General features: G+C 35.2%; 4 protein-coding genes across 8 annotated transcripts in view; 3 read left to right on the plus strand and 1 right to left on the minus strand.

Moving 5' to 3' along the window:
• Positions 1-923: 923 nt before the first annotated feature.
• LOC141390985 (uncharacterized) lies at positions 924-2,080 on the plus strand. Of its 2 annotated transcripts, XM_073963902.1 has the most exons (2): positions 924-1,194; positions 1,252-2,080. In XM_073963902.1, the coding sequence occupies exons 1-2, from the start codon at positions 1,030-1,032 to the stop codon at positions 1,978-1,980; spliced, it is 894 nt and encodes a 297-aa protein (XP_073820003.1). In that variant the 5' UTR covers positions 924-1,029; the 3' UTR covers positions 1,981-2,080. The 2 variants fall into 2 exon arrangements, with proteins under 2 accessions (XP_073820003.1, XP_073820002.1); XM_073963901.1 differs by having other exon boundaries at positions 924-2,080.
• Positions 2,081-6,791: 4,711 nt separating this feature from the next.
• PNPase (polyribonucleotide nucleotidyltransferase 1) lies at positions 6,792-10,088 on the plus strand. The gene is made up of 6 exons (XM_073959192.1): positions 6,792-7,041; positions 7,107-7,526; positions 7,593-8,136; positions 8,202-8,329; positions 8,554-9,460; positions 9,527-10,088. Exons 1-6 carry the CDS (start codon positions 6,914-6,916, stop codon positions 9,728-9,730), a joined length of 2,331 nt encoding a protein of 776 aa, XP_073815293.1. The 5' UTR covers positions 6,792-6,913; the 3' UTR covers positions 9,731-10,088.
• On the minus strand, positions 9,772-17,187 carry LOC141388807 (eIF-2-alpha kinase GCN2-like). The gene is given in 6 exon segments (XM_073959195.1): positions 9,772-10,212; positions 11,947-12,148; positions 12,209-14,024; positions 14,072-15,200; positions 15,260-16,196; positions 16,642-17,187. Coding segments are annotated over 3 exon segments (3,579 nt in total). The 5' UTR covers positions 16,069-16,196; positions 16,642-17,187; the 3' UTR covers positions 9,772-10,212; positions 11,947-12,148; positions 12,209-12,383.
• The window catches only part of LOC141388806 (uncharacterized), a 56,490-nt gene continuing 40,774 nt past the window's right edge, over positions 11,208-26,923 (plus strand). For 2 of the 4 annotated variants that reach the window (XR_012408935.1, XR_012408938.1), the window contains exon 1: positions 11,208-11,467. Coding sequence is in view for 1 of the 4 variants with exons in the window: in XM_073959194.1 (XP_073815295.1) it covers positions 22,846-24,789 (1,944 nt within the window). In the remaining 3 variants the exon portion in view is untranslated. Of the gene's footprint in view, positions 11,468-11,549; positions 11,954-22,460; positions 26,074-26,923 lie in introns of those variants that run through there. The other 2 variants (XR_012408933.1, XM_073959194.1) reach the window with 2 other exon arrangements.

Below are 26,923 nucleotides of genomic sequence, written 5' to 3' on the forward strand. Positions count from 1 at the left end.
GCAAACGGCATTATAAGATTCGTAGTTATTTTGCTTGCGAATTCGGAATAAGAAAGAATGGCCCGCATGTATCGGGGTGACATGGGTGGACTTGTCCGACAGAAATTATGCATATTTCGCAAGGCTCTATGCTGTATGAATGTGGAGAGATAGAGCATAGGAACATGCCTGTGTGCTTCACACACTATCGAGAGAGATAGCAATTACTGCTGATTACTGCCCTCTTGCAAAGTCCTTCGATCAACCGTATGTGGTCAAATTCCCAATCAGAAAAGAATGGAATATCCTACCACCACGGACGGATCACGACATCAATGAATACACAGTCAGCTCTAAGATGAATTGTGGAGTCAGATCGAGTTTCTTGTTGGAAGACACAAAACTACCTGCGGTCTGCAAAGTTTTTTATGCATCTCTAACGATTTTCCGAAGGTGTCAGTAGCAACATCAAAGGGAGAAGTTAAAGAGGATATCTTCAAATAATATCTAATAAGCAGAGATCAGATGGGACATTACAGTACATCAAAATATTCATCGGAGACCCTATTAAAAATATGTACACTATTGATAATCTGTCTGTCCGTCTGTCTGTCATCGGAGACCCTATTAAAAATATATACACTATTGATAATCTGTCTGTCTGTTAAAATCAATATAGAGCTCGTACTAATTTGCACCTAACAGTGTCGTACGCAGGGTAGTTTTCAGGGGGATACGATTTATATTCAATTTACGTAACTCGACACTTTTTTGCATTGTTAGCACTTATTACTCTCAGTTTCTAAGTGGGTGTAAATCAATGGTGGGCAAATTGCGAGAGACTCATGTATTTTTTACACTTTTGTGTGTGAGGCAGAGCATTTCTGCCCATCAGTGGTGTAAATGGACCTAACGAACTGGATTCTTGTTCTATTTTAGGAAATTTTTCGAATGAAGGCAACATTGTTTTACTTCAAATTTCCAAATTCATTTCATAATAAAAATAATATTAAAATTTTAAAAATTCCCCCTTTATTTAAATTTTAAACAATGATTTCTTTGGAAAAAGCCGTCTCGGAAAAACATCGTGTAATCGTTCAACTAAATAAACTGGGTTCACAAAATGCATCACATTCAAAACTGACACTGGTACAGGTGCGAGCCAGACCCGAGATGACCGACCCTTTTGTTGCTCTGGGTTACGGTACATTACAGGTGAATAAGAAATCAACATCGCAATTCTCCAATATCTCATCGGCATCATCATCAAAGGCAAAATTACAATTCGATTGTGTTGGTAATGGTTTCGATGCTCGGACACGTTCGGAAATGGCTTCAATGATGGCACATTTACTTCTAAAACAACGAAATTGCTGTATGATACGATGTGTAGCTAAACGTGAATCATCGGCAGCAGTTCTCAATCATTTGTTGGTCTGTGAAGTTGATAAACGAATGCAATCGGCCCAGCTTAGCTTGAATTGGATCCAATGTGAATATTTCGACATACGAAAATTTGATATGGTCAATTTGTTGAGACGCCCAACACGTTCAAAGAAATTCCTAAGCACCATGGATCTACAGCGTTGGCTAAATGGTGAATATCAAAATTTGGTAGCCGGCTGTCAGGGCCATGAGTGTTTGGATTTTCTTTTCACCTATTCGGATAGAAATCGTGTTATGTATCAAGTGAAATTTTCCTATTTGCAAATTGTGGCTGGGAAATTAGATGCCGAAGGAAAAGTGGCTCTTAGCAATTGTTTGGAGAATTTGGATATTCGACCTAAGGGTAACACCTCAATGCTAGTGGATACTATACGTGATTATTACTCTGCCGAACAGGAAATGCAAATATGGATGTTTTTCGAAATACCTGTTCAACAGAGAAATAGTTTGCATGGCGGTGGTGACATAATGGATGATATGTTGAAATTTGCTAAGGCAGCTTATGCGGGTTTCAACACCTCCAAGCCTTGCAACAATGTTGAAATTTGTCATTAAAATACATGTCGAAGTCGTTGACATTTTTACAGTATTTAAAAGTTTTTTTTATAAATTTTTGTGAACAAATTCAAATTACAACATTTAGATTTATATTTGAGATTTTTTGTTTTCATTAATAAATTATTTAAAAAAGAATTCTAAAACGAGTGTGTATTATTTAACTATCATAATTAAAGATTATGCAATTTGTTTAAACATACATACAGTATGCATAGTTCAAGTTCCTACACCCCTCAAAAAGGAATAAATTCGTTATGATGTCCATATTTTATATGCAAATATGAAATAATTGATGGGAATTACTATAACTAATAAAATTTTAAAAATAAAAAATAAAATTTTGAATTTATTCTGTCATTTAGGTATAGATGGCGCCTGTGTGGGTGACAAAGTTCGTATTCATACACCTAAAACCACTATATACTATTTATGAAATAAAAATTGACGTGGTTCATTCTTCTTGAATAACTTGAAATACTTCATTTCATGGTAGAATAAGAAAAGATAGCAGCAATACACAGCATACTGAACTGGGTTGTAACGTTAGTGTCAAATTTCATATGACATTTTATACAATTATTTCTATTTCGATGTACATTAGGGACATATATTTTTTGAGAAAAAAAAAATATATCATTCGGAAAAAACCATTTCCCAGAGAGACTTCTTCATATCAATGATATGTAACCTCCTCCAAGTTCGAACGATAAGCCGCGCAGTAAATCCCCGCTTGTAGAGGCGATACAACGTTTGTTAATATGTTAGGTATTTTGTTAAAATTTAAAAAAATAATGCCCTAATAAACATGTGCTTCTCCTTTTTCTATGAATTTCTGCAAGAATTCTACTTTCTGCGAGAATGTATGCATTTAGTGGAATGATGTGGAAACATAAAAATTGAAAATGTAACGAATTTTCATTCATGTTTTCCAAAATATTCAACCAAATGTGAAAAATTATTAGTTTTTTAAATTCCAATAATTTATAGACATTTCCTTGTTTTGTTTACAAACGGTCTGTTCCTTTCCTTTTAAAAATGGTAAAACCGGCAAAAATAGTAAAAGTTGTGAACTGCTCAAATATGAATTGTATGGTGTCTGAAGTAACCCAACCTTTACACATGCCAGTGACAGTTCGAAAAATTCAATACATACACAATATTTTACTACCACAATTACATTTTTTGAATTGTCGACTCCACTGGCACTAGATTTTTCATGAGAGCAAAATTTTGAGCTGGGTGCCAATGATATGTCGAAAATGAAAAACGAGTTGCCGAGACTATTTTTTAATCCATGTACATTTTTGTTTGTTTTAAGAATGCAAAGATTCACAGCCTGCTTCACTATGTCGAACGAAAAAGAAAACGAAAGAAAAACTACTTAACTCGTGTATGATTTTCAAATTTTGTAGATGTTTCGAAGCAAACACAAAGGAAATATTACCATGAAAAGCAAAGTTTAGGTGTTTTTCGTTCGCATTCATTTTCTTTCGACATAGTGAAACAGGCACTTAATGCATATTATCAAAAAGATTAGGAAACACAAATAACACGTCTTGGCAGCTGCAATATATTAGTGGTTAGTAAAGACATAATTTTGATGTTTTTCATGCAAATATAGGTTGATAAATAATTTCCCCTCTGGGATTATACAATATTGAAAAGGCGGCAATACCAGATTCATTATGTTTATGACTGAAAACAATCTTTTTAAAACGAAACAAAATAAAAATAGTAAAATATGTTGTGAATTGTGTTTTAAATCTGAAATATAATGCAATTTTGTGTGTTAAGTATAGTACACATTGACAAGCAAAACTGACAGTCATCGAGGTCGATTTCGTGAATATCAAAGCCTAACTGAAAAATTTCTTTTGTAATCTCTAAATAATACCGTAAATATTGTATTTCAAACGTTTTTAGCTAAATAAAAGTTGTTATTTGCCGGAAAATTGTCCTAAAAGTACGTTGACTGTCAGTTTTGAATGATAATGTGTACTCCCCTTTATATGCGGCTTAAAATAATTTTGGAATTGAACTTGCACTGGCATGTGTAAACACACAAGAAAACTGCATGTATAATACATGTACTCAATTGGCACCAATTTACTGGCATGTGTAACGGAAGTGTAAAGGAACGCTTTTCAAGTAAAAAGTGGTAAAACTTGAAGATTCTTGCACGTAAAGGAACATATCTAAATACAACTGGCAGTAACGTTACAAACAAAAACAAATTCCTTTGTGGTTGTTGTTCGAGTTGTATTTGTTGTAGTATTTATTTTACCTTTTACATATTTGTTCTACCATGACTTCATTTATAAAATATATGAATGTGAATGTGTGCTGAAACACGATTTTCGTATGCTTTGACTTTTGACTTAAAGCCGGAAGAACATACAACTTAATGAATTAAGCCAGAAATCCTCTTACGTGACAAGCCTCAGCAGCATACAGGCTCTAAAAATAACCTTCAGTATATTGATCAGGACCGGCGGTGCGTTCTGAAGCATCACCGGAAGGACACCTTCTGGGCGAGTGGATTTATTGGGCTGAAAAGTGCTGATCACTCAAGAAATCCTGGAATCACTAATCAACCTATCGACAGAGACCCTCTCGTCAGGAGTATAGGTTCTTATCATATCCAAACTCGGATAAGAATCAGCGTCCTTGCATCCCGGAAAGTGGGTCTCTGCCAGCAGGTCTACGGAATTACTTTCTCACATCCACAAAACCGAAAAGCGGAGTAATTTCTATTCATTTTAACAGGTTTTATGTTACGGGTTTTTAATCCGATAATATATATAGATTAAACTTATATTTGGTATGCTCCAGTACTGCAAGAATCTGCTAATTTTTACTGTTTTTTCCATAACATAAAGGAAAAATTGTTATCGTAGTAACAAATAGGAGCTTCTTGCAGGTTCTGGAACAGAGCAATTGTTTTTTTTAATATAATCGATAGTGCCATCGATTTTTGGCGTAACAACAACAACATAGAAATTTTTTGCGGTAAGTAATACTAGTGTCACTGGTATTTGTAAACAAAAAATAAGAAAATCATAAAAATCTTAATAAATTATTTTAATTTCAAAAATAGATATTTTTAAATTAGTTACATAAATTTGAAAATCATGAATGAAAATTCGATGTATGTTCAATTCTAATGTTTCCAACCCATCTCTCTGAATGGATAATTGCAAGCAGGAAGGATATTTGTTACAAAAATGTTTGGGCTCGCTAGCAATTTAATGAAAAATGAAAGGCTACTTCAAACTGTTGTTTTTGAAATCAAGAAACTTATGTTTATTAGGGCTTTAATTTTTTTATTACACATTTTGTGCCACCTTCACTCCATCGCGAAAAAGTTTTCGAATAGAAATTATTTAAGTATTGTCTGTTCTGAACGGAACTATATCTGCTAGCATCAAAATGCTTGGAACTTATAGTACGTTTATATATAACCGGATTTAACAAACCCACTGGGTTTTAAATGTCAATTCCATTACATATAAGTCAAACAAATCCCCATGATGAAGGTTAACCCTGCAAAAGGCTATAATATAAACATGGCCTTATACCCCGGATACACTTAACCGGATTAACCCAGTGGGTTTGGATTTCAAATGTCAATTCCATAGCGCAAACGTCAAATAAATCCTCTTGAAGTGTTTTAACCCGGCAAAAAACTGTAGTGTTAATTACGCTGGATAGCAGGGAGGTCTTCCCGTTTTATCTTCGGAGATATTGGTGGGAAAAAGTTTTTATTCAGAATGATATTTTGCTCTCAAAAAATATATATCCCTATCCGAACATTTTCGAACTTTTGTGGGGGGAGAATCTGAAATTGGCAGATCCCTTCGAGAGTTATCTTGCGCTCCAGGCTATTTTCTCAGGAAGTGTCGACTTGCCTTGCGCACCAGCCAGACAGACGGACGGACATTGCTAAATCGACTCCAAATTGTCTGAAACGGATTTCGTCCAAACATACTTATGGTCTAAAACCATTATTTCGATGAGGCACATTTTGCCCGTATGAAAGTGTATATACCCTCCCTCGTTAGCATAAATGCTGAGGATATAAAAATAGCTGGCACTTAATTTACTATACCATCCTAGTAGTCACACGCGCAAAATCTGTGGTAATGAAAATTGAGTTTTTGGGAGAGAGCGGATAGGAAAGAGCCACTGTGTACGCTCTCACCCAAAAATTGAATTTTCTTTACCGCAAATTTTGCGCTTGTGACTACTGAACATGATCGATTATTAACTAGGCGTTTACACCAAACAAATGTCTTCAAATACAACTCTGATTTACCAACACATACATACATTTGTCGCTTGTCTCCCAGCTGTCCATCATATTTTCACAGACAGTCGGGTTAACAAATGTTCGACATTTTCGTAAAAATAAGTGAGATGATAATTGAAATGTGTTGAAAGTAAAAGAACATAAACAAAATATGTGAACGAAAAACAAAAAGAAAACAAGGATTTTCATATGGCCTGTTCCCGTACTTTATAAAGTGGTAAAAGTTGTAAAAGTCGTAAACGATTTTCATATAAATTTTGTGTACGGGAACGCAAAATGTGTAAAAGTGGTAAAAATTGTAAAAACTTTTTAGTTCTGGAACAGAGCTATAGTTTTACAACTGTTTTTGCAGTTGTCTGGACACAACTGTCCTGTCATGTGTAAACGCAGGGTAAAACACCGTTACAAAATTTACTACTTCTCGGCCGCTTGAGAAATATGTCACCGCCGTTGGTAAAATTCGCCGCCTTCTATGTCTCTATTTTGACACATTTATCTAGATGGCACTGGTTTGTTATGATTTTTCCATGTGCCAAAGTCAGCTGTTCACGAGTAGATGGTGCGTGCGGAAAAGAATCTTCCGTCCATTCCGTTTAAATCCATTGGCAAACATTTTAAACAATGAAATATCCAACAAATTATCTGAAACTGCTTAACTTTAGACTGCGTCATCATTTCTATACACCTAGGAAGTCCATACATAGCGGTAACATTGAGGGACCACAGCTAGAAGTTAAGTTCTCAAATGGGTGAGTTATGCAGGCAGTTTCGTTTGAAATTCCAAACTCGAAATTCATTTTTATTTCCTCTGTAGACGTAATCTCATTATGACAGCGGGTAGATTTGCCCGCTTTGCAAATGCCACTGCCGTCTGTGAAATGGGTGATACAGCCGTTATGGTAACTGCCGTGGCAAAACAAAAACCCACTCCCGGTACAAATTTCACTCCTTTGGTTGTGGATTATCGTCTGAAAACTGCCGCCTCGGGTCGTATTCCCACAAATTTCTTTCGTCGTGAAATGGGACCATCTGAGAAGGAAATCTTATCAGCCCGTCTTATTGATCGATCAGTAAGGCCTCTGTTTCCAGCCGAGTATAGAACTGAAACACAATTGGTGTGCAATATGTTGGCCATGGATGCTGTATATTCACCAGATGTTTTGGCCTTAAATGCCTCTTCGTTGGCTCTGAGTTTAAGTGATATACCATGGTATGGTCCTATAGGAGCTGTGAGGTAAGATCGTGTTGTGTGAAAAATTTTCTGAACCAATTTTAATAAAGAAGTTTCTCATCTTTGCAGATTAGGTCTTTGTGATGGCGAAATAATTGTTAATCCCACCCGCCGTGAATTACAATCATCCCAACTGGATTTAGTAGTATCAGCTACTAAGCAAAATCTAGTTGTTATGTTGGAAGGCAAAGGTAATGTAGTACTACAGCAAGATCTGCTGAAGGCCATCAAACAAGGTACCCGAGAAGCTCAAAATATTGTCTCAGAAATTGAACGTTTACAAAAAAGTCATGGTAAAGAAAAACGGCCGTTGGAACAAATCACCACTGTTGATGAAGAAATTTCTGCTGCCGTTCGTAGTATGAGTGAAATGCGTTTACGTGAAATATTCCAAGATGCTAGTCATGACAAAATATCACGTGATATGGCTGTAAATGAAGTACGAACAAATGTCATCGACAAAGTGTGGTCAAGTTATCCCGATACTGAACCAGCCCTGATAACTGATGAATTTAATCGTTTTTGTAAATCAATATTCCGTGAGTTGGTGTTTGAAACAGATCGTCGGTGTGATGGTCGTGATTTCGATAGTTTAAGAAATATTAGTTGTGAGGTGAGTCAATGTTTGAATATTTTTTCCATTTTGTGTGGACACTAAATACTGAAACGTTATTTTAGGTGGATTTGTACAAACCTTTGCATGGCTCGGCTTTATTCCAAAGAGGTCAAACCCAGGTGTTCTGTACCGTAGCCTTAGATTCACAAGAATCTGCCATGAAACTGGACACTTTAGCAGCATTGGAAAGGTAGGTGATGAGATGATTTTAAGTATTAATGTAGTACAAACCAAGGCCAGCAAATCTTTCAGACACATAAAAACAGGACTTATTTTAGAAATTCGCATCACATTCGCATGTGATTAGGGAACTTTATGTAATTCACCACCACTTCCCTTCGAAACATAAAATTTAAAATAATTTATATTTCTTATTATTTTTTAATTTTTAATTAATTTGTAATTTCTTTTCAGTGGGATTAAAGCCAAAAACTTTATGCTTCACTATGAATTTCCGCCCTATGCCACCGGTGAAGTTGGACGAATTGGTGGTGTTGGCCGAAGAGAGCTGGGTCATGGAGCCTTGGCGGAAAAGGCTCTAGTACCAACGTTGCCCAATGATTTTCCATTTACCGTAAGACTGACATCTGAAGTACTCGAATCGAATGGTTCCAGTTCTATGGCAACTGTTTGTGGTGGTTCCATGGCTTTAATGGATGCCGGTGTACCCGTAACATCACCTGCAGCTGGTGTAGCCATTGGTTTGGTTACCAAATATGAAAATAACGATACTAAACACTTACAAGATTATCGCATACTCACCGATATTTTGGGCATCGAAGATTATTTGGGTGATATGGACATGAAAGTGGCCGGCACACGTAAAGGTTTCACTGCCATACAAGCTGATTTGAAAATACCAGGCATTCCCTTAAAAGTTGTTATGGAAGCATTACAAAAAGCCACCGATGCCAAAGCCAAAATATTAGACATAATGTCGGAGGCAATACGGGAACCCAGAAAAGTGAAAAAAGAATGTTGGCCCGTTACCGAACGTATTACAGTAGAGCCACAGCAGAGAGCTCAACTGATTGGACCTGGTGGTTTGAATTTGAAAAAACTATACATTGAAACAGGTTGTACAGCAACAACAGAAGATGAAACAACATTTACCCTGTTTGCACCCTCGCAATCGGCAATGCATGAAGCCAAGGAAATGATTGATTCATTCTTGGTGCCAAAGGAGAGAATACCTGATTTAGAATTTGGTGGCATTTATACAGCAAAAATTACCGAAATACGTGATACAGGAGTTATGGTCATTTTGTACAATGGTATGCCTCCAGCGTTGTTGCATAATTCACAATTGGATCAAAGAAAGGTACTAACTAACATGTTGTAACTAACCTGTAATCTCAATAATCATGTTTTTTCATTTAATTTTCAGGTTGCCCATCCATCTGCATTAGGCCTTGAAGTTGGCCAAGAAATTCAAGTGAAATATTTTGGTCGTGACCCTGTCTCTGGTTTTATGCGCCTTTCGCGTAAAGTTCTACAACCAACTACCAGCATTATACGTAGCCTTAATAAACCCAATGGCAATGAAGTACAAAACGATAACTCACCAACCTCAACATCCTCCTCATCATAGTAAACAATGTTATAGTAAAACATAATATATAAAATATGTTATTTTAGGGTATATTTAATTGTTGATTTAATTTTTATTATTTTGTTCCATAATAAAAAATGAATGTTTTACATTTGTTATCAAAAAAATGTATACAAAATAATCTTAACAAATTAAAACGCTTTGCAAATCTTTGAAATGCAAAAAATATAGATTATGAAAAAAAACTAGGAATTAATTGTTTTGAAATAATGAAAATATGGCTTATTATTATTAATAGTGGACTGCATAACAACAATTGTAAATTGACTGCCATTTATTTAAACAGCAAAATGTTGATTAATACAAATATAATAATACTTTTTAAATGATGACTCTATTCGACAAGTTTCTTTATTCTTATAATATAGTTCGAATGGCTATAGTTAGTTTCGAATCGGTGGTATAATGTGCCATTTCATCACATATGTATTTTCCAAATATAACGACTATTTTTACGGAACCTGAAAAGGAACAACATTTTAAGCATTTTAAAACATACTGAATTTAATCGAGGAATCTTATAATCTATCTGGTATGTGATAGAAAACGGTTCGACTCGTTTTGCCATTAATCGAAATCGTATATCTCTAATTTTGGTGAATAATGACATTGAAAATGGATTTTAAAAATATTATTCAGATAAGGGGCGTTTGCGAAGCAAAACTATATATGTATATATCATCCAAGGCACTCCGATTATATACCATTTCGATTCTGCAAATCGAGTCGATTCGGTTTTCATCACATACCTGTATATCTAATTTTTAATTTATGGACTCGAAAACCACTGAACAGATCTTCCTGAAAATTTGCGGATATATTGCAACATGTGTCAGACATCCGACATCAGTCGTACCGACATCGTAACGAAATCGCAACAAAATTCGGACGCTACGCCCGATGTCGGATCGAAATCGTAACGATATCTTAACGAAAGTTTTATGGAGTGGTTGCCATGATTTCGGATCGAAATGTCGGAGCAAAATCGGAACGTAATCTGAAGAAAATCCTTAGGAAATTCGGAAGGGAAATGAAGTTTTTTTTTATAAACTGAATTGTCAGAATATATTAGGATCTACCCCGAATATTCCAAAATTTAATAGATTTCCAATCTGTTCTATTCAGTGTCGCAATAATAAATATATGAAGTGTAGAATGTATCACATTATGTATAGAGTAATTTCGATGCCAATTAAAATTACATTTTAAATCTTTTCATTTATTTCCTGTATATTTTTCTGAACTATTTTGGAAAGACCCTAGTATTCAAATTTGTCATTGACATCTAGTTCCCATAAAACCATGTTGTTATTGTAAAATTGTTAGTTGTTGTAATTCATGCAAACGCCTTACTTCTTACACCATGGTTACAGGTAATAGCGTAATATACAATGTTTCTCTCTTGAAATCTCTTTTCAACATTAGGGGTGTCTTTTTACTTACTAAATGTTGTCGAAACATTTTTTCAGCAAATTTTCCTTTATACAACTGTCAAAATCTGTAACATTAATAATAATTATTACTATTTATCACGAAAAAAGACACATCTTTATTTCTCTTTTTGAAAACAAAATAGAAAAAATGTTTTGTCATTTCATAATTAAAAACGTATTTTAATGCTTTGTTGTGAAAAAATTGAAGATGCAAAAAAACGTGTTACGAGCTAAATTATAGAAAGGATGAATAATTTAAGAAGAGTATAATATATGTATTGTGGTAAGTAAATAATAAAAAATAAATTTTTTGACACAATTCTTTGTCGCGTCAATTCATTAAACATCTATACATTTTATTTCAGGGGCTTTTGAATGGTCCAAGGACCAAGGACCAAATAAACATAAGTCGCTGTATTAAGTAGTCACACACATTATGAATTTACTCATTTATCTGACTTCAGTTTACTAGTAATTTTGAATATCGTTTCTGACTACCGAATTGACTGGTTACTGGTAATGCCATGAAGAGATAATTGGGCTTCCAAAACCATAGAATTGACTGGTTACTGGTAGTGCAATGAAGAGACAGCTGCCTTTCATACGACTATCGATTTTGGTGGTTACTGTTAATGCAGTGAGGGGACAATGTGCCCCCTCCTATGACATGACCATGTTAAATTCACCAGTCTGTAGCATTGCGAGTAAACTGGGTGGTAACTAGTTGTGTTAAAAGAAAATCATATACAATAACAAACTTACTTATCAAGCATGGTATTGGTATTGTATCATACTATCAAGTAAATAATTAATTTCCTGTTATGTATCTTCTCCAAAACAGGGCATGGTCTTATAGACACTGCAATAATGACATGCTAGATACAGGAAGATATTTTACCACCAAGACTACGTCGGCATTCCGTTTTAACAAATTGTGCCAGTGCTCAAACGTTTGTTGTGCGACCTACAAAGAATGAGGAACAAAAATTATGCTGAACAATGATAATTAATAAAAAAAACTTACTTGATTTTCGAATTTTGTCGATAGTTCATCATATGTTGAAGATAAAAGAAATCTAGGCAAATTTGCTTCATATAACTTGTATATTAGGTAAATTTTTTCAACTGTTTGGGTTTATGAGTTTTTTAACATCTATATTCGATTCTGATCATTATCATTTTCTTGCCTGAGCTGAGTATTAGTTGTACAAATTGTAGGTGCTATCTTTGCGCGTAGATAAATTTTGTATAAAATCATCCAATTGATAACGACTAACGTGACGTTCTTGAAAGACTTCTCTTTCCCAGGAATGAATACGGAATGTTCCATTATTTCCAACCAAAATAACATAGCTTACTCCCAATTTAGCCAAATCTTGAGACTGAGTACCCATACCGGTTGCAGATTTAATAAAACTACAACGTACACCAGCTGACCACAATCGACGCATAATATATGTAAAATCTTTTAGGGGAGGTCTGGAACCTGATACACAAACACACACTTCTACGCTACTGCATCTTTGTGTATCTTCTAATCCCATTGCATCAACAAGTTTATCCAAGGAGAAAGTTAACCCACATCCACTTATATAACGATAGGGCAGTTTGGCATTATACCCTTGAGCCCGTCTTTGAAAATCCATTAACATACTGTCGTAACGTTCTCCAACAGCCAACACAGAGGGTGTGGACATAGGATTTCGTTTGCTATAGGCAATCATTTGCCAGATCACACCACCACCATCAGCTCGGTCATAATTTATGGGTAAACCGGCATAAATGTGTATGGGACATTTAACTCCCATTCTTTTGGCCGAGAAAACAATTGATTTCATTTCCTTTAGGGCCCCTTTGGCAAGAGAAGCAGCTTTACCTTCGCCTTCTACCAAAAATTTCAGTGGTAACTCGTCGGCACTATTTCTTCCGGTGAATTGGAAATTGGCTTGTAGCAAATTTATTAAAGATGATGCCGAGGTACTTGATTTTTGCATAATTTTATTAACAACAGAATGGAATTTAAATTCGGATATACGCCCTTCAATAAAATTCAATATACCAGTAAAGAGATCTCCATACATTTCCTTGGGTACATTACAGTCTAGGAGAATGGCACGCAAAAGGTTTGTGTGGTTCATGCGCACCATAACATTAACTTCTCTAAGATTGAAAATTTCTGAGGCTATTTCAAATGCCAAAAATAGCAGTTCAGCATCATCGTAAATTATTACAGACGGAGAAATAATATCAAAAGCACATTCATAATATTGTTTTGGATGGGCATCCCAAACTCGTTCTTTCCGATAGACACGATCCACACAATAACGGCGTATCATAGTTACGCCATTCATGACAATGTGCCTAGCAAATTCTGTGCGTAAATCTCTTGGTAATACAACAACACGCCCCGAATCAGTCATAACTTTAACATGTTTTCCCCGACGATATGTTTGATTAGTTAGGGGAGACATAAGTGGTGCATCAACTTCAATGCCACCGTGTTTACGAAATAGCGATACAACTGTGCCCTTGACATATTCAATCAAAGGACTCAAGGTAACCAAGCTATCGAGAACAATTGGAGTACTCCAGGATTTCATTGCGCCACTAGCAACCATTTTGTAGGCATGTTCTATGACTTCATTACTTTTCTGTTGTAGGCAACGTGTTACTATACGCTTATACGCCTTACTCTGTGGATTTGACATAGCCCTGTTTAAGACTAATTTCAAATCTTTGTCCATCTTTTGACTTGGTGGTAGTATATCAGAAACTAATATTTCTTCAGCCTTGGGCCGTTTTGAGGGTTCAGGAGCTGTAAGAAAATAACATATTCAGTTCTGAAGGAATATGCCTCTTTGATGTTTGATTCTTTTTAGTTGCTTACCTTTACAATCACTTCTTTTGTTGGGTTCTCTAAAATGACATCCGGTATGATAATATCGGGATTTCTTAATTTTTTAATAGTTACAAATCTTTCCGTGCATGTTGAAAATGGAGAATGACACATTTCAAAGAGAATAATACCCAGTGAATACATATCAACTTTTTCGCTATAAATTGATTTGGAAGCTTTTCCGTTGAGTTCCGGTGCAACATATAATTCGGTACCCACTTCATCTGTTCCAGTACTACCTTCTGAAGAATATGGCTGTACCAAAAACTTGGCTGTTGCTGAACCAAAATCACCAATCTTTATCTGATCATGTGCGTCTAAGAAAATATTGTCAGGTTTTAAATCTCGGTGTATTATACCTTTGTTATGTATATACGATAAGCCTTCAACAATTTCATGAAACAGCCTCCAAAGGCGATCTGAATCTGCGTACAAATTCTCTTTTATGGCGGTGCGTAGAGTTAGTTTTTCACATAATTGCATTTGTATGCACATCATTTGCTTATTCGGTTTTGCATTATCATCATAAAATTCAATAGCAAAACTCGATGAATCTGAATCAGTTTCCATTGTCATATTTTCAATTTGCATTAATTTTTGTGGTTTTCCGATTTCCTTACCTGCGCCACAATCACTTGCCATTTCGTCTTTATCTTCATCATTGAGATTTTCAAACCAACAGTTATAATAACGTACCACATTTTCATGGTTAAGACGTGACAACAATTCCACTTCTCGAGTCATTTGCTTGTACTCTTGGATGCTGCCTGGTATACATTTAATGACACATTCGCGATTATCGTGTACATTTCGAACCTTAAGAACGTCACCATAGGCTCCTTTACCCAATTGCTCAATAACCTCAAATTCAGTACGTGAAACGTATTGTGAAGTGGATAGAGTTGTCGTGGAAAATGGTGATAATTCTTGTGACGTAGTAGAATTTGCTTCTACAGGATTACGTGATGGTAAATTGAAAGGGACCATAGCTAGAGATTTTTCACTGGCAGCATTGCCGCTGTCATGTTTATTTTCTAGATCTTCATTTGTAAAAGAAATGGGACATAGAAATGGATGATCCAAGAGCTCCGTGACGTGAAATATACGATCTGAATTGCACCTATAAAGAAACAACATACATTTTGAAGTCAATATTTTTTTAATGTGTACTTCACTAACTTGTTTATGAAATCTTGCATTTCCGGTGTTTTAGTGCATATTAAACTATCAATCAAAGTTCCCAGTGCCGACAAATCGTTCAGTGGTGGATTTTTGGATATTTCTTCAGAATCGCCAATCACTTCCAATAATTTGGCAACTATGGAAAAATCTGTTACTCTTATAACACCGCTATTGTCCATAAAGACTGTTGTATCCAATAGACGGCTATGTGAAACACCTTTATTGTGAAGGAAAACCAAAGCCTCCATTACATCTTTGGCAACACTTCGTACACCATCCATACACCAGTACAAGTTAGATGAAATTTTAGAAACACTAGTTCCAAATATGAAATCTTGTACCAAATACACCAACAATCCTTGTTTGCGTTTAACGCACGTCACACATTCATATTGTATGAGATTTTTGTGATCCAATTGAGACAACATGGCAACTTCTTTCTCGATACAATCTATAATATCGTCAACAGAATGACTACCGGAACATTTAGATTCAGAGGTAAGCCATAAACATTTACCGCTACCATCACCACATTGTTTTTCAATTTGAGAATATTTTATATTCCATTCGGTGATGTAAACTAATTGACCAGTTTTGATATCAATTCCTGTATAGGCAATAAAACCTCTTTGCGAATGACCCACACAGCTGCCTCTCCTTATTTTTCGGCCCATTTTATGGAAAATGAGCATTTTGCTATAGCAATGTTCTTCGCATCTTATGGCACTATTGCGTCTCCGATGATATGACGAAGAACTCTCTGAATTTTCAGAGGAACAAGGCTGACGATTATTTGACTCATTCATAATGCGGCTAATTTCGCAATCCCCTTTAAGCCGTTCTACTTCTTCAATAAGATTTTATCGTTCTTGTTCTCCTAGATGGGTGTTTTCTTTTCATAAGATGCGTAACTCCTATTGATTACTTTTGGGTTCTGGAAAAAGATTAAGACTGTATTATAGTGACATGAAATAAATAATCCTAAAAAGGTTTGTGGGATGCTGAAACAGATGTAATGATGAAAAAGGGATAAATTTTCCCTAAAAAGGGAAAATCCGGTTTAGGGATAATGTTGATATACAAAATAAAAAAATACCTATATACGACAGATAGCCCCCCACAGTACAAAATTTTCCCATAATTTTTCTATATTTTACAGCCCACCAAACGGAATATGGTTGGCGCTGTAAAGCTCATGGTTTAATTTCCTTTAAAAAGTACAAGTCTTTGAGGAATTTAACAGATTCATTATTTTATTAATTTTATTTTATTAATCATCAATTGCTCCAGAAGCAATAACGATTCTTCAATAAAATGTTTCTAGAACAATGTTACATACAACACTTGTTGCTTTTAACAATAATAAAGATATAACTTACCCTGTGTAACCAAAAGATCATTTGAAACCACTGTTCACACAATAATCGTCCTTTTTCAAGAAATATGGATAAATTCAATTCAATTAAATCTTTTGTTATCAATTGCTTCAGGAGGCAAGACAGATTGTGAAATTCCAATCGGCCAATCGCGATCTTTTGTCCAATAAGTAATGCGAAAAATCCATACTTGTTCGTTGTTCAAATGGAATGGACAACTTTTATATTTTGAAATTAAATACACTTCAATGTATGAACATAAAATATATAAACACAAACACAATTTTTGTTCACACTTTAATGATTGTTTGATTTGTAATGCGTCGCTTTAAAATAAATGGAAGAACCTCCGACCATCGATGTTCTCAATGTTCTGATATGGGGAAAGAACAGAAATATGAATTAGATATGATATGTTTGGTTCTCTTTGGTGAATAAAGAGTTCAACAAACGCAAAGTAGCAGCGTTGTCAGTATTGGGGATTTTTCCCCAAATTGGGGAATTTTTTTCTGAAATGGGGAAAAATAATTCGACTTAGGGAATGCGGAATTTTTGGGGTAATCTGAAAAATATTTGGGGATTTTTGGGGAAATTCATTTTTAAGTAATTATTTCAGAATATCTGAACTTATTTAATAACATGCGTCATATACTAACTGGTCATAGTCTCAATAATTCATAACAGCTTTGGAGTGTTATCATGCGGTTCGGCAATTGAACAATGGGTTGAATTGAAATACCATTTTTCTATCATTTCAAGTGCTGAAGACATGAATACAACAAGATAAGACATTTTGTTTGCTATCATTCTTCAGTGAATGGCTTTTGAATTTAACATAATGTTATATTACGATATGGTGATATAACATTTTTTTTTTCTTTTATACATTTTTACGTATTTAACCGAATTTACCGATCCAATTGACATAGAATTATTCTTGAATAGATCCTTGAATGCATAAATTTCGTTTCTGATACCATTACATGAAATGTTCCTCCTTGGTTGCGATTTTGAATAAACTGCAACCTTTAAGGGTTATGTTTCTATACAAAGTTTCGTAAACATTTTTTGTTGCATGCATTTTGTCTAGTCTTATAGCTCATTTAGACTAGCCATAAATCCTCGACTGGATTTAATAAATCCAGTACAAATCTCATTGCATTTAGATATACATTTTGGAGGATTTAAATGGCAGTCAGCTGATTTTTGTTCATAGCACAATTACCAAGGTAGATGCATCAGCCCATCTGAACGAATGTGAAACGTGAAAAGAATTTTTTGTAAATTGAATTCGCCTCAAAAAACATACGTCAAATTACAAATGTATTGTTTAATACTGAAAATATGTGTGTTCGTTTACTCATAATTTGTACAAATTGTTGTTGTTGTTCGTTTACTCTACAGTATAATGCAAAAGAGCTTATTCGATTGCAAGAAGTTACTGGACTTGTACGAATTTGTACAAATTATTGAGTAAACGAACACACCTAATGTTAGCACATTAAGAGGTGTTTACACTATCTGTCAATGTCATATGAGCTGTCACTTCTTTTATCCATTCGACATCCTTTATGTTTGTCAAAGTCCATACCACTTTTAGTTTTTGCGTTCACACTAGCATACAATTTCATAGGACCACAAAATATAAATCACGCAAATAACACAATTTATAGCTGTGTTCCAGAACTAAAAAGTTTTTACAATTTCTACGACTTTTACACATTTTACACGAAAACCCGTTCCCGTACACAAAAAAGTTGTAAAATGTTCACTTCTCTTTAAACAAAAATGGCGCTGAATGACGCTCTCTTTAAAAACTTTTTACTCGACAAATTTGAGCGTGTAAAAAATAGTAACATGAATGCCGGCGTTTGATTGGCTGTTACGCCGACTTTGACATTTGTTCCAGTTTTTTTGACCTTTTTTACCATTTTTGCGTTCCCAAACTTTTTGAAAAAACTTTTGTGTGACAACAATTTTTCTCTCTTTCTCTCTTTTACGAGTTTTACTATTAAAAAGTACGAGAACAAAGCTTATATTGTTAAAAAACTTTAATCGCACTCACATTTTCGTTTTCTTTACCTATTTCCTTCATTTTTTGGTAAAATTGTTTTCTTCTAACAATCAATTTCTCAACTGCATACGAAAATACATGACCGAATAGAGCTCCCCCTAAATGAAAAATTTACATATGAGTTGCCACATCATTTTGATAGAAGAAAATTTTCATAATGGCCACACTATGTGTACAACATTCACAGGTAACAAATTTGACATCTCATATGACATTCATACATTGTGTAAACACCCCTTTATGCTACTAATGCTAACTAAAGAGCAAATAAAGAATTATTTTATCGCAGTTTGCCCATTTAAAATAAATAAACGAATTATTTTATCGTTCAGACATCATAAATATTAGTCTTGGTTGATTAAAATCAACTTTGTACATCAAAACAAATTTAATTTTTCCGCCTTGTTTACAAATTTTTACATTTTAAATTATTTTTAGTGTAGCAATTCACCGATGCATCTACCTTGTTTCTTGTGCCAGCTTGCAACTTTTTGTATTTTCTAGCAACATGTTGCAAAAAACAGAGTTGTATACGGTGATTTATGCCAGATTTAAAACAAATCCACTCAATAGGAGGATTTATTTTTGTTTGGGAAATCTGGCAGATTTTGGCTGGATTTAGCAAATAAAACCTGCTAATGGGCTAAATCCGGCTAATGATGTCATATCTAATAGGCCATTTAGATATGACATAATTAGCCGGATTTAGCACATTATCAGGTTTTATTTGCTAAATCCAGCCAAAATCTACCAGATTTCCCATACAAAAATAAATCCTCGTATTGAGTGGATTTGTTTTAAATTCGGCATAAATCCTCGTATACAACTCTGTTTTTTTGCAACATGTTGCTAGAAAATACAAAAGTTGCAAGCTGGCACAAGAAACAAGGTAGATGCATCGGCGAATTGCTATAATAAAAATAATTTAAAATGACAAAATTTGTAAACAAGGCGGAAAAATTAAATTTGTTTTCATGTACAAAGATGATTTTAATCAAACAAGACTCATATTAACGATGCTTAAGCAATAAAATAATTCTTTATTTGATCTTTAGTTAGCATTAGTAGCATAATGTGCTAACATTTTCAATATTAAACAATAAATTTGTAATTTGGCCTATGTTTTTTGAGACGGATTTAATTTACAACAACTTCTTTTAACGTTTCAAAAATGATCAGATGAGCTGATGCATCTACCTTGGTAATTGTGCTATGAACGAAAATCAGCTGACTGCCATTTAAAACCTCCAAAAGGTATATCTAAATGCAATGAGATTTGTACTGGATTTATTAAATCCAGTCGAGGATTTATGACTAGTCTAAATGAGCTATAAATGGCATATTAGTTGTATTTATAGGTGTGTCTTTTTACTTACTAAATGTTGCTGAAACATTTTTTCAGCAACTTTTCCTTATACAACTGTCAAAATCTGCAACATTAGTAATAATTATTACTACCCGGCAAAAAGTTTGCATCCGCGGATGCAGTTAAATCACTAGAACAATTGCCGCTGGAGTACATCTTTTCCTATGAATTCGCCTATGAATTTTACAAGAGAGCGCACAGCTAGGATGCACTCCATTTTGCTTCCACGGCACACAGCTAGGATGCACTCCATTTTCGATCCAAATCACACCCTTTGATGTAGTGTTTTGGATTGAATTTAAATGCAGTCTAAAGATGCTATAAAATGCAAGCCATTGCAAATATCCCAAAATAAATAAAATACATTGCTTATTCGTGTAAACAAGAATATTAACTTTATTACACTAATACAATTTATAAAAACTCTCCATTAAATTTGATCATAACTGAGTTTACTTCCTCTGCTCTGCTTTTTGTGACACCGCAACTGATATTGCTTCATCATCCAAATGGTTTTTCATTTTCCTCCAACTCCAGTTCAGATTTCAAAAAAAATCTAACTCCACTTCAAAAATAATTTGCGTGTCGTGAATTACAGCAATGTTCGTACCTTTTGTCTGTATTTCTTTATTTTTTAACAAATTCTTATAATTTTAAGTCCAATTTACATATGCACATTAAATGATTTCGTTTTACGAAATCCTAGAATCAAATGAAGTGTATTTACATCTGTTTTTTTGCGTCATTTGCTTACACACACAATCGCACATCCATACTTATACAATAACACAAACACACGCACACAATATATTTATTCTGAAAAATAGGAATTTCACAACACAAATGTGTATCAAATAACTTAAATTAATTCCAAAAACAAACATAATTTTTGCAAGTTTTTTAACCATTTATTTTCACTTTTGTCTTCGTTTGAGTATTTTTGTTTTCCACAACACACACAAACAAACAAAGACATCATAAAACAGTTGCATTTTTTGGTAGTTTATGACGAAAAAGCAGGGTTGCGTATAATAGTACGGTGTTTTCGTGCGTTGTTTAGAATAAATGACGCAGCTATCGTCATTTATTTTTGTATGGCAAATGACGCAAAATGTTGCCTGTTTTAGCAAATAAATGACGAATCAGCTCTAAATGACGAAAAAGTTGCTAATGTAAATTTGACATTAGACACTCTTGTGTTCAGAAAAAAAAAGACTGCGACTGTAGGGATCAAAAAATTGGCTTGCTTGGCTAGGGATCTTTAAGCGAGTGCTTCCAAAATGTTTCAAGCGCAGGGCATTTTCATAACTTCGTATGGACTGCATCGAAAAATGTATTGAAATCATAACTCTGCATTGCACTACTTCCAAAATTTTTTGCTGGGATGGAATTGACATTTGAAATTGAGTGGATTTATAAGTCTAGACGTACTATTAGCCGAGATTTGTTCCTGTCCATAGGAGAAAGTCTTAAATAACTTCTATTTGAACAAAAATGGCGCTGAATAGCTTTCTCTTTAGAAACTTTTTACACGACAAATTTGAGTGAGCAAAAATGTGCAACATGTTTGCCGCCTTCTGATTGGCTGACACGCCGACTTTGACATTAATTCCAGATTTTTTTGACGTTTCTGCCATTTTACCGTTCCCGTACATTTTGAAAAAATGTGTGCGGTGAACTCATTTGTCACAGTTTTCTCTTTTGCACATTTTACCATTAAAAAAGTACTGGAACGAAGCTATTTATAAAAGGCATGTGTTTGCTTAGCGGTAGTTTACACTATATGTAAATGTCATATGACATGAAATTTTCTATCGTTAAATATTCACTAATATGTGGAATATTGGAGATTTTCCTTACGCCATTTACTTTGTGCGTCCACACCAGCAAAAATGTAATAAAAGTACGTCTCCACATTGCCTGCGTGGGTAGATATGAAATGTTTTATTACGTGTCATATGACATTGATAGATAGTGTAAACTACCTCTTAATAAATGCATACAAAATGTACAGTAAAAATGTCAATAGAAGACTTCGGATTTTGTATATTATTAATTTGATGGAAATGGACGGATTTCTTGGGTCAAAAAGAGCATGGCTGACTTCCGTATCGTCAGTCGCTTAACAAATGCCTGCAAATGTGCGAAGTATTGTTACGAATGTAACTGATAGGTTTAAGTTAGTTTAGTTTAATTTCCGTTAATTTAAAAATTTGAATTGTAACGTAAAGTTTTATTACGCAGTTACTTTAATTAAGCAACAACAATTATCATGTAGAATTATCTTCATTATTCTAGATGTTCTTTACCTTTCATTAATGTGCTTTTGTTTTGTTTTTGTTTAGTTTGTTACTTCTTTATTGCACTTGTTTGTTGTTGTAGTTACGTCATTACTGTGCTTGTCGTCCAATTGTATTCCCCCATGTATGTATGTGAGTATGGTTGTTCGCTTAGTGCGAATGTGCGTCTGTGTGTTCGCTGCACAGATTCGAGATGTTGCCATATGTGTTCTGGAGGACTCTAGAACAGGGAGACTTTGGGGTATAAATACCGAGGAAATGGCAATGACGGAGTAGTTGTGAATTTTATACCGAAGTGTAAACATCGACTAGTAAAGAAATAAAGCATTGTAGAAGCGTAATCTAAAACGAACCCTGTTTTATTTGGTACAAATCGTACTGGGGAATAAAACAACGTCTACACGGAGATTAGTTAAACCTAATTCCGTAACAATTGGTGTCAGAAGTGAGATTACGATAATCCTACAATGAAGATGAAGTTCAAGGATCTACGAAAGGAAGATTTGAAGAAGGAGCTAAGTAAGTTGGAGTTGTGTTCTACTGGCAACAAGGCCGAACTACAAAAACGCTTGTTGGAAGAGTTCGAGCGCCGTGGAATGAACATCGACGAATATGAGTTTGATATTAGAGATGAAACTTCAGACGCGGTTCCGAGTTATACGGAGGTTGCAAAAGTTATTGCAGTAACGTTGGCGAAGGAATTTAGTAAGAGAATGGAAGAGGAATCTATTGCAATAAATGAAAGCTTCAAATGTCTGACGGAGGAATTCGACGAAAAATTGGAAGAATTAGAGGCAAAAATCAGCGAAAGACTCGATAATATTACGCAAGTTATTGGAAAGCGATTCGAGGTTATGGAAAACCATTTAAAGAAATTGGATAGGCAATTTCTGGCCCACGACGAGAAGATTGTGAATCTGGAAAAGAAAATGTCTGAACTGGAAATCAAAGGAGGACCAGTGCGAGTTATTGATAACACTCTGAAAATCAAGCCTCCTGAATTCGACGGATCTACATCGTTTGATGTCTTCAAATTACAATTTGAGACGGTTGCTTCGAGAAATTCGTGGAACGATAACGACAAGGCGGTTCGACTACTTATGGCATTGAAGGGCGGTGCTGCTGACGTATTACAGAATATTCCCGCCGCTTCTAGAAACAGTTATGGAGATATAATGGCTGCTCTTGAACTTAAGTACGGTGGCGGACATAAGCAAGAGACAATGGTGAAACCTCAGGCTTGCAATGTGCAGAGGCTGGAAGTTGAGGAAAACAATCCTCAGACCGTTGTCGAACTAATGAAAGATGCACTAATGCAGGTAGTAGGTAAAGTGAAACGAAGAGCTGGTAAAACGAGAAGGACTTGCTACAACTGTCGGAAAGCTGGACACATTGCACGAGAATGCAGATTGCAACGACCAAGGACCAGATCCGCCTCACCGCCTTCAAAAAGCGACGACCAACCGGTGGCCAAGAATCTGGAAAGAGAGACATCAGGTGAATCAAATAAAATGAATTCCGTCAATCACGAGACGCCGCTGGCAGAGGATGAAAATGATGGTCCCACAATCTCCATAGCGATAGTACAACAGAAAAACCACAACCTTACAACAACTGGTTATATCAATGGCGACAAGCGAATTCTGACCTTGGATACAGGCGCATCAAAGTCCATCATCAGATCAGATCTGGCCAGGGGAAAGATAACGCCACTAAATGGAGTCAGACTGCGCACAGCAACAGGGGAGCCTGCGGCAGTACATGGAAAGATAACCGTGAGACTAACTATTGTCAATAAATCGGTCGATTACGAGTTTATAGTTGCTGATATCGTAGACGAAGTTATAATAGGCGCAGATTTTATGATTGCCTTTGGTCTTAATCTGGATATGAAAGAACGTGTGATGACATGGTCCAATGTGGAAATACCGATAAGTGTGGGCTACAACGAGAAAAGCAAACATCGCCCAAAGGCAGAATCCGGCGAGATCGCTGTCGATGTCCGTACGCTGAATGTGGAAGCCGCCGACAATTGGGCCGTAGGAAAGCGGAAAAATCCAGCAACGAGGACGAGAAAGCGAAGATGTACGTCGAGTAAAGGTCCATCGAAAAGCGGCCGTACAACAAGGAAGGACAAGTCCGATGACGACCAGGTGGCACTTAGGAGGGTGACCGAGAAAGAAAATATAACGTCACGATACCTGGAGAGAAAAGAGCGAAAGTCCAAAGCTAATGGCGTAGAGGGTACATCTAAATCAGTTGCTACCACTACGGAAAGAGAACTGTGTCTAGTCAAGAGGAACAGGCTTAAGCGGGAGGCAGTGTTACCAATGCCCATACCACAGAGAGGGAACTGTGCCTATTCGGGACGAACAGGCTTAAGCGGGAGGCAATGTTACGAATGTAACTGATAGGTTTAAGTTAGTTTAGTTTAATTTCCGTTAATTTAAAAATTTGAATTGTAACGTAAAGTTTTATTACGCAGTTACTTTATTTAAGCAACAACAATTATCATGTAGAATTATCTTCATTATTCTAGATGTTCTTTACCTTTCATTAATGTGCTTTTGTTTTGTTTTGTTTTGCCACAATCATGTAATTATTGTTTAGTTTGTTACTTCTTTATTGCACTTGTTTGTTGTTGTAGTTACGTCATTACTGTGCTTGTCGTCCAATTGTATTCCCCCATGTATGTATGTGAGTATGGTTGTTCGCTTAGTGCGAATGTGCGTCTGTGTGTTCACTGCACAGATTCGAGATGTTGCCATATGTGTTCTGGAGGACTCTAGAACAAGGAGACTTTGGGGTATAAATACCGAGGAAATGGCAATGACGGAGTAGTTGTGTTTTAAGCGTTGAACTGAACAGATCGGTTAAAGAAAAGCTGCGTGCTAACTAGAGACTTGCTGTGTGCTTAGTAATTAAATTCGGTTCTGAATAAGTGTAATAAAGTAAATAAAGCATTGTAGAAGCGTAATCTAAAACAAAACCTGTTTTATTTGGTACAAATCGTACTGGGGAATAAAACGACGTCTACACGGTGATTAGTTAAACCTAATTCCGTAACAGTATTATGTTTTTTTTTTAACGTCATAGTACTTAACAACTGCGAAGAAACGTGTTTCAAAACGTCAAAAACACGCATTTTTAACGCAGGCATTTAGATGCATATTCGGGGAACAATTCATGAGTGTGCAACTGAAATATTTTGACGAAGATTAAACAACACAAAGCAAATGGCGATACGGAAGTCAGCCCATTTGTTTTTTATTTACTGAAATGCTTGGTTTACATCAGCGACGACCACAGAAATACAACCAAAGCGAAGACATGTATGAACGTATGAGTGAAAAAAGCAACAACCACATTATGTTTTTGTTTGTTTTCATTCATTTACACTGTACGTGAGAGAGAGAAGCAAATGCAAAAACAACTCAGTGGGCGCCCTCACTATACGATCTAAGCAAAGAAGCTCGTCCCTGGTCAAGATCTATTTAACAGGTCACGTAAGTAGCACAACAACAACTCTATTTTGGCCGAAAATTCTTCAATATGTCAAAATGTTTGTTTACGTTTTCACACAATTTATTCACAATAACAAAATATTTGACAGATTGAAACCAATCAGCTGGCCGTTTTACGCCACCTTATAATTTCATCATGCCCCTGGTTTACATTTACGAGATCCACTCGATTTCAACTGTCAAATCCATAGGATAAAAGTCAAATGAAATCCAGATGAGATTTCATTTGACGTTTGAGCTATGGAATTGACAGTTGAAATCGAGTGGATTTCGTAAATGTAAACTTAGCAAAATACAAGAAAAAGAGTCATGATTGTTTCTATAAACACAGCACAGATAAAAACAATTCAATTTCAAAAGAATTTTAGGCAATAATTATTAAAATATATTGCAAAATAACTATCATATATTCAATCTTTACAACTTTTATCCATTTTCGTGATATAACGTTCGAGTTTTACCAGATGACTAAGGCCATGTTTATATTATGGAATTTGCAGGGTTAACCTTCTTAATAAGGATTTATTTGACGTATACGCAATGTAGTTGACATTTAAAACCCAGTGGGTTTGTTAAATCCGGTTATATATAAACGTACTATATCTTTCTTTCATGGTGGAATAAGAAGGTGTTACATCAAATCATGTCAAACGTCAAATTTGCTCACAATAATGCGTTACTGTGAATTGCTTGTTTACATTTTGTATGTGATTTTATTCACAATAATGCATTTTGACAATTGGTATGAAGATCGGCTGTTTTTGCCGTTGTACCTGTATTATTGTGCCATGTTTTCTATTAAAAATCTGTCAGATTCTCCTCAACGACTACGACAATGATCACACAAACGTACATACATACAGTAAGGCAACAAATGTATTGCAAAAACCAAAATTGTAGAAAATTTCATATTAATTGTCACTACTTGGGGGGTGACAATAAAAGTATTGCAACGGGAAAAATCAGTACTATAAAATTTTTGCTGTCATTATGCATTTTTATGACTTTTGCGGCTAATTGA

This window comes from Musca autumnalis, unplaced genomic scaffold, assembly GCF_047663935.1.
Source record: "Musca autumnalis isolate F117 unplaced genomic scaffold, ASM4766393v1 scaffold_1, whole genome shotgun sequence".
Classification (NCBI taxonomy): domain Eukaryota; kingdom Metazoa; phylum Arthropoda; class Insecta; order Diptera; family Muscidae; genus Musca; species Musca autumnalis.